We start from the raw sequence: 8,152 nt of genomic DNA, 5'->3' as shown, positions 1-8,152 counted from the left end.
GAGGTTCATGCGTTAATGATGCCGATGACGTAGCATGTGTTATTTGTTTACACGTTTTTTTTTCTGTGAAAATGAAGCTACTAGATCTCCAGGTAAAATATAACATGGTGCTTGGAACATCCAGGGTGCTGCCATGCGCGGACATTGTGTTTTAATTAATGTTTAATATTCAGGGCATAACATGCTGTCATAGGTTTGTTTACAAATATAGTCTGTATCACTCTGTATCACTGTTTTTGTCTGTTTTTCCCTCCTCTCTCTTCCCGTACAGCTAGCTCTATCCGGCCTTTCGGTTGCTTTTTTGTACATGTACATGTATTTATTTATTTTTAAAATTTAGTTTACACTATCGTCTTTTGCTTTTAGTTCTGTCAGCCAACTTGTTACTAGTTTTTACGAAGTTGATGGATGTTTCTAGTTGGGTCTGCCTGTTTCATCTGGTCTCCTGTTCAGTGTAAAGTTTATGATTATTTTTAAAAAATTATTATTATTATTATTATTATTATTATTATTATTATTATTATTATTATTATTATTATTGTCATGATGATGATGTTATTATTACTATTATTATTATTATTATTTATCATTATTGGTATCATCATTATCAAAACTGATAAGTGAAGACAATACACATGACAAATATAAACATGACAGTTTATGTGAGCTCATTCGTCTGTGTTGTATGTTATCACGGGATTCAGGTTCTGATTAGCAGAATAAAAAGGTCAACGATAAGTCATAGCTGATACTGGTAGCATGTAGGACAAACCACATATAGAGAAACCTATATAAACAGACATTTATAAATAAGATGCCAGTATTTGTTATTTATCGCAGCTTGGAGAGGAGGAGCCAGATTTAAGGATGGGTCACTTTTCGGCTCCCAGCCTGCTTCTGTTTCTCTTGTTCCATGTTCTTGCTGGATTCAGTGGTGGAGATTTTACGCTTTGTTTTGTTTGTTTGTTGGTTGGGTTTTGTTTCTTTGTTAGCTAGTGTGTTTGTTTGTTAAACGTATTCTATGGCATTGTGGTGAAATCAGACATTCGTCAAAATAATGAAATCGAAGAAACCGACAGTTTTTTCGCACCTTGAGAATTTTTCATTGGATTTGGGGGAGCGGGGGTTTTTGGTATTTTATTTTATCTAAACACTTTCAACGTCCTTTTCAAAACACATTTGTTTGTGACTTGTACTAGAAAATGTTGATTAAAGGCACAAGTGATGTTGTGTTTAAATTAAAAAATTGCAGTTTCCAAAGACATTCAAAGTTTAGAAGTCACTATAAAATTTTGGCGGACATTTTCTCGGTAATTTAACATCTGACCCAGGCGACCGCCACATCTGTCAATGGCAAATATCTCATTTTTTATTCAAGATTGATAGGATTTTTTTCCTCAAATGCAAGACCAATGAACAAGCTTTATTTAGATGATATCAATAACTCTATATGCCAGAAAAAAATTGACCAATTAATAAAATTGTGGATTCCTTGAATATCGAAAGTAACATTTGCAAGTCACTTCATATTTTTAGATTAATTATAGGTACGCTGAATTACAATCCAACCGTCTCTAACGGCCACCTGTCCAAGAAATACATCTGCACGAACTACCTCTTCTCACTTTTCCCTTCGTGTTTTTTTTCTTCTAAACAACAACGACACTGTCCAAGAAACCCATTTTTCTTCTCAACAATTGAAAGCTGTCTTCAACAATTTTGACTGTAGTTCAATGTCATTTGTAAGTACACGTATTATACTATCTAGGACTATAAACACATAATATCATTTTATCTTTCAAAGAAACTCTTGCCATATCTTCCACCCCACCGTCTTGGTCAACGGCCGAACAAAACAGTCCCAACGATGTGACACAACCATACTGGTATCAAACTACTTCAAAAAGACCTGAAACAACAGAGAGTTGGCGCTACCCAACTACACAACCATACTGGTATCAAACTACTTCAAAAAGACCTGAAACAACAGAGATTTGGCGCTACCCAACTACACAACCATACTGGTATCAAACTACTTCAAAAAGACCTGAAACAACAGAGATTTGGCGCTACCCAACTACACAACCATACTGGTATCAAACTACTTCAAAAAGACCTGAAACAACAGAGAGTTGGCGCTACCCAACTACACAACCATACTGGTATCAAACTACTTCAAAAAGACCTGAAACAACAGAGAGTTGGCGCTACCCAACTACACCACCTTACTGGTATCAAACTACTTCAAAAAGACCTGGAACAACAGAGAGTTGGCGCTACCCAACTACACCACCTTACTGGTATCAAACTACTTCAAGTTCCAGAAGGACTCCTCTAACTCCCGCAACCTTTTTGAAAGGTGAGAAACAATTTGCAGCTGCAATGATGAGTCAACTTGTACTGTGCAGTGCTTTGATGTATTGTTCGTTGAGCGCCAAGAGCGACTAGTTAGCGGGCTTCTATATAGCCTATTATTATTAATGTTATTTTTATTACCTTTATTATTATTGTTACTGTTGTTGTTGCTGTTATTATTATTTTTATTATTTTTATTATTATTATTATTATTATTATTATTATTATTATTATTATTATTATTATTACTACTATCATTATTATTATCTATCCAATACTTTATCTTTTACTTTACTTTTTTTATCCACCGCTTTTACCCTTTTGGGTGTCGCGGGAAGAAAGAGACGTCTCTCTGTCGCCAGCCGGAGAGCTTGGGTCAGGGGGATGCCATGGGTGGGTAATGTATCCCTGACTCCATCTGTCCAGGTCTTTCTCGGTCGCCCTCTAGCCTTGTTGCCATCGAATTCTTGGATGTAGGCACGTTGTGCCGGATGGTGTGTTGGTAATCGTAGGAGATGTCCGAACCATTTGATTCTTTGGTGTGGGATGTGATGCATGTCATCATTTGTGCCCACCATTTCTCGGAGTACAGAGTTTCTGATTTTGTCTCACCTGGTCTTGTTTACTGCTTTTCTAAGGCATCGCATTTCACACGTTGTAATTTTTTGCTCTAATATCTTGTTCGCGGTCCATGTTTGGCATTGATAGGTGAGTGTTGGGATGAATATGATGCTGATCATTTTGAGTTTTGTTGTCATGGGGATGTTGGGATGTTTCAGTAGTGGAGTAAGCTGGAAACTAACATTATAGGCCTTTTGTACTCGTGTTCCAATTTCTCTGTTCAGTCGCCCATCCGCTGTGAATATACTTCCGAGGAACTTTAACTCTTGGACCTGTTTGAGACAGTTGTTGTTGATGTGTATCCTGGGTGGTTCTGGCTTTCTGCTTATTTTCATTGTCTCTGTTTTGTTGATGTTGATCTTCATGTCGTAGTTCTTACATTTTTCGTTTAATCTGATGGTGTGGTGTTGGAGATTTCGTTCATCTTTGAGTGCCAGGCTTTTGTCATCAGCGGAGAGTAATTCATTTAGGGTGTCTGGTTCTGTTTTGGCGGCTTTTGTAATTCTTTCCATATATATGATAAATAGTAGTGGTGATAGGACACAACTACTATGAATATGGTGTTGATCATTTTGAGTTTTGTTGTCATGGGGATGTTAGGATGTTTCAGTAGTGGAGTAAGCTGGTAACTAACATTATTGGCCTTTTGTACTCGTGTTTCAATTTCTCTGTTCAGTCGCCCATCATCTGTGAATATACTTCCGAGGTACTTAAATTCTTGGACCTTTATACTTTATCATCTTTCTCAATTGCTCTCTCTCTCTCTCTCTCTCTCTCTCTCTCTCTCTCTCTCTCTCTCTCTCTCTCTCTCTCTCTCTCTCTCTCTCTCTCTCTCTCTCTCTCTCAACGTGTGTGATAAAATGCGTTCGCGCACGCGTACATGTGTGCGTGTGTGTGTGTGCGCGCGCGCGCGTGTGTGTGTGAGTGTGTGTGTGTGTGTGTGTGTGTATGTGTGTGTGTGCGTGTCTTTCTCTTTAAATTTAAATATCTTGATGTACCTCCGAAAAAAATGACTTAATCTTATATTTATTACAATCGAACCCCGTATGTAATTCCTGTACCTGTTTGACGTAGATTTTACGTTCACAGTTGGCACAGCAGTATTTGACGCATCACCATACAAGGTGTACGAAGGCCATGACACCTATCTGAAGGTCACATGTGAGGTCATAAATCTGAGGCCTGGTATCCGATCCATTGTGTCAATCGACATCTCTCGGAAGCGGGACAACGAACCAGGGTATGTACGGTTGCGTTTTCGCAGGGTCTATCTGTCCGTCTGTTTTTTCTTCTCGATTACTTATTTTACATCTCTTTACCAGTGCTATCTATCTATCTATCTGTCTATTTATCTATCTATCTATCGGTCTATCTACCTATGCTCCTCGATCGCTTATTCTACAATATCTCTTTACTATTGTTTTCCCTTAAATGACTCTTGCGAACCAAAAGGTCATGAAACGTTCCTGAAAAATACAACTCATGTGACACAGCAGATCTCATGACCTCCAGGTTACCCAGGGATAAGAGACACGCGCAACGTATACTTAACATTCTAAAAAAATCACCAATTAGAAGTGGCCCCATGTGATTTTTTTTGGCATACCTTTATCAGTTGAAAAGGTTGGTGTCAGACACTTAGTTCCAAATTCCTGGCCTCTCTGAGCGAGGAAAGTGGGAAAGGGTATCATGTATCTGTCCCCGTAGGATTATGCGATTGTGCGGCCGTGTTTTTTCGGGTAATTCTGCAACATTTGCATAATTTTGGATTATCCGCGTTTTTTCACGTTTTTCCCTTTTTTTTCACAAAACAGTTAATTGACGCCTCGCCATGTGACTAACAAGGGATGTAATCACCGTAATAAGTCTCATTTAAGTGAAAAGTTGGTTATTTCCCTTGTTAGAAGATCTTGGTTATGGGTTGTGATTTTGTACCTTGAGCATGTTCAATTTTCCAATCCATCAAAAGTTGTACATGTAGTTCTCATGTCTGCTGATGTTTCATGTTTGACAGGTGTCCCTGGTTTTAGTAATGTGCCAGCATCAGAGGTCCAGATGTCGTTTTTAAAAATTTTGTAAAAAAACGTTTTTCTTTCCTCTATAGATCTAGATCTAGATCTACAGCTGAAAGTTACAGAGATTTTTTTGATTTTTTTTTTCATTGATGTGGATTGTTTTCTTTTCCAAATACACAACAAATTACTGATACTGATGGTGTGTTCTGTTTTCAATTTTCCTGTACATAAAACATGAAAATCATGAAACTTCGCGTTGAAAAAGCGCAAAACATGTCGTGAATGGTGTTACGGTAACTTGCATAATTTTGCTTTTTTGAGCATAATTTGGCCTTCTAAATTTGCATAATTCTACGGGGACAGATGTATGGCTTCTGACATTATAGTCTTTGTAAATCAAAACGATCAAAATCCATCTAGAACTTCATAGCCTGATTCTAAAGTAGAGATATAATAATATATCCAGTTGAAAAAATTATTGCGTTGCTTTCTTCAATACGACAGCTACACACCCCTCGCACACATCACCGGCTCATCTTCCCCCAAGGTTTTCGATGCGACTCACGATGCCCAAGTCTCAGGAGACATCGACGAGACGGCCGGACTCGGCAAGCTGTCCATAGAGTGGGCATACCCGCTACAAGACGAGACCGGTCAGTACAAGTGCGAGATCAAGGCTCTGACTACCCGTGGAGAGATAGTCGGCACGGAGACTCACTACCAGACTGTGGAAGTTGTACAGGGAGACACAAGCCACCCCGAGAGCTTTTTGGAGAAGTACCGCTTTCTCGTGACCAAGTAAGGCGTAAAATAGTCTAGCTCCGCTTAAAAGACAAAATTATAGTTGGCCTACGGTTTTATCGGTGACTTTTGGACAACATAAATAAAAGAAGCCTACAGCACCAATATATAGCACAACTATTCAGCTGTCTTTCAGGGGGTAATGTATATGGGGAGTTGATGCCTCTTTTGCTTCCATGTTTCCAGTGAGAGCAGGATGTTCACGCCAGATGTCTTTATTTTATTTTTTTATAATCGTTGCGCCAAATTTTATTTTTTTTAAAACAATAATTTGTTTTGTACAGATACAAATCATGTTTGATTTTTAAGAAGTAAAGTCTAGAGTTTTACTCAATTCTGGATGGCATGTTACGAACTTGCTATCTATCTATCTATATGTCTATTTATCTATCTATCTACCTATACCTAGATAGACAGATAGATAGATAGATAAATAGACAGATAGTCGATAGATAGCACTGGTAAAGAGATGTAAACACGTGAATTGCTTTTCTTCATATTGGAAAATTTCTATGACTGAGCACAAGATGTGACTCAGACTATGTCCACTTTTGGTCGAAATGAAGTTATCGATGTGGGTAGTGAGATTTTAAGCCGCTCTTTTACCTCTGTAGTAAATATCTAAGCCGTGGCTTAATTCGGTATCGGGATAACGTTTCTATGTTGACTATGTTACAGAGATTTCAATACCGTCAAAAGTTCACTCTCGTTTTTCTAAAAACTGTGAAAAGTGGATATAATAGTCCTGTCCCTGAGGTTTATGCACCCCGCATAAGTTAGCAAAATTGGGTCTTTTTTTTAAAGCATAATTTCTGATCATTTTCCTTTGCCTTTATCATTTTTTGTTAAATAAATTAACAGAATCGCATAATTTCACATTTTTTGGCTCAATTTGCATAATTTCAGAATTTTTCTTGCATAAAACGAAGGGGACAGATAGTCACTTTTTGCGCTCTGCCGTCAATTTGATGTCTCCTGATTTGTATTTTATTTCTTCGAAGTTTTGCTGAAATTTTGTTCAAAGATGACCGAATTGTTGCTCTTTAAATGGGTCCATTGTTGTTGTTCTTGGTTTGTGGGGGAGGGGGGGGGATTCATTGTTGTTATTTTTCTGACACCCTGCACATTCATACAGTCGTTATAATTAATCTACCGTAATTAGAATGTCTATAACTATAATAACGCGATATGTACCCACAGGTTCCGACTCTGCTCCAAATCCGACAAAGGGCCATGGGAGAAGATGTTCGCCGCTGCGCTAGGCCACAAAGCCTTCACACTGAGTCCGGCATTCGACGAGCAGTCATTCGACTCAGCCTCTGTACCTAGCACGAAGAGAGTCCAGTATTTCTTGTCCAACTTCACGGTCAACAGCCTGGACTTCGCAGAGAGTACCTGCAGACACGTCTTCAACAATGGACCGCATGCCGGACAGATGGCTCGCGTGATGAGCGCTAGGGAACAACGAGAGGCTTTCGATTTTGTCCAACGTGCCGGACGGGAGGGGACACCGCCAGTTGTGTACTGGAGCTCCCAGACGTCCACCTGTCAGGCACTGACGAAGACATCCGTCTTTAGGTTGAAACCCGTGGCAGTCCAGATGTGTACCGAAGGGCGTAGGTACTCTATGGATCCCTTTTATTTTTTGTGTGAAAAGGTGACGTACGGAAACGTCCGACTTTGACTTTGACGTGCGTGTATAGGCGACAAAGCTTGAAATAAAATCTTTACTTTATTGTTTTTAAAATGTTTTTTCCTTCAATGTATCATGGTCTGTTTGTTTTTAGCAATTTTTTTTACTGCATTTGCAACAATAAGGTCATATAAGTGCTTTGTTTTGCTTGTTTGTTAGAGAGTAAAGAGACGCACATCGAAACAATAATGGTCATTTAGTGCTGGGTAAAAGTAAGACAGACACACAGAAACAACAGAGGGGAAAGTAAAGAAGTAGGACCTACCACTACCAGTGGCGCCCTCCAACCACCCACAGGTCATATAAGTATAAGTGCCGAAGATTAGAGAGTAACAAACATAAAAAGAAGGAAAGGAGATAAGGACGACAGAAATGTTTAACAGGAAAGAAGGGGCAAACCAAACCGGAGCACCCGCCATCATCTACCATCTGTTTGCTCGAGAATAAAGAGAAGTAGGCCTACATCATGTATACAATTGTATGGACACAACCATGATCAAAGTGATTGAGTTTGATTTTTAAAAGAAGCACACTGCCATAATAACGGTCAAACACGATATAGTGCAGGGAAGAGGTAAGGCAAATAGAAACAACAGAGAGAAAGAAAAGAAGTAGGACGTATCAGTGGCGTCCTCCATCCAACTACTCGCACAAGACGACAGATGGA

General features: G+C 38.9%; 1 protein-coding gene across 4 annotated transcripts in view; it reads left to right on the top strand.

Moving 5' to 3' along the window:
- LOC101852414 overlaps positions 1 to 7,539 on the top strand; it is a 34,690-nt gene extending 27,151 nt beyond the window's left edge. Inside the window, exons 1-6 of one of the 4 annotated variants that reach the window (XM_013083531.2) lie at positions 845 to 934; positions 1,805 to 1,886; positions 1,956 to 2,359; positions 4,066 to 4,216; positions 5,496 to 5,789; positions 6,993 to 7,539. In XM_013083531.2, the coding sequence (XP_012938985.1) occupies positions 868 to 934; positions 1,805 to 1,886; positions 1,956 to 2,359; positions 4,066 to 4,216; positions 5,496 to 5,789; positions 6,993 to 7,476 (1,482 nt within the window). In that variant the 5' untranslated portion in view covers positions 845 to 867 and the 3' untranslated portion in view covers positions 7,477 to 7,539. Of the gene's footprint in view, positions 1 to 844; positions 935 to 1,804; positions 2,360 to 4,065; positions 4,217 to 5,495; positions 5,790 to 6,992 lie in introns of those variants that run through there. The other 3 variants (XM_013083532.2, XM_005100191.3, XM_035970231.1) reach the window with 3 other exon arrangements.
- Positions 7,540 to 8,152: the final 613 nt, after the last annotated feature.

This window comes from Aplysia californica, unplaced genomic scaffold (assembly GCF_000002075.1).
Source record: "Aplysia californica isolate F4 #8 unplaced genomic scaffold, AplCal3.0 scaffold00239, whole genome shotgun sequence".
Lineage (NCBI taxonomy): Eukaryota > Metazoa > Mollusca > Gastropoda > Aplysiida > Aplysiidae > Aplysia > Aplysia californica.
The sequence above is the reverse complement of the archived record's forward strand: the minus strand, read 5'-3'. Positions and strand labels throughout refer to the sequence as shown.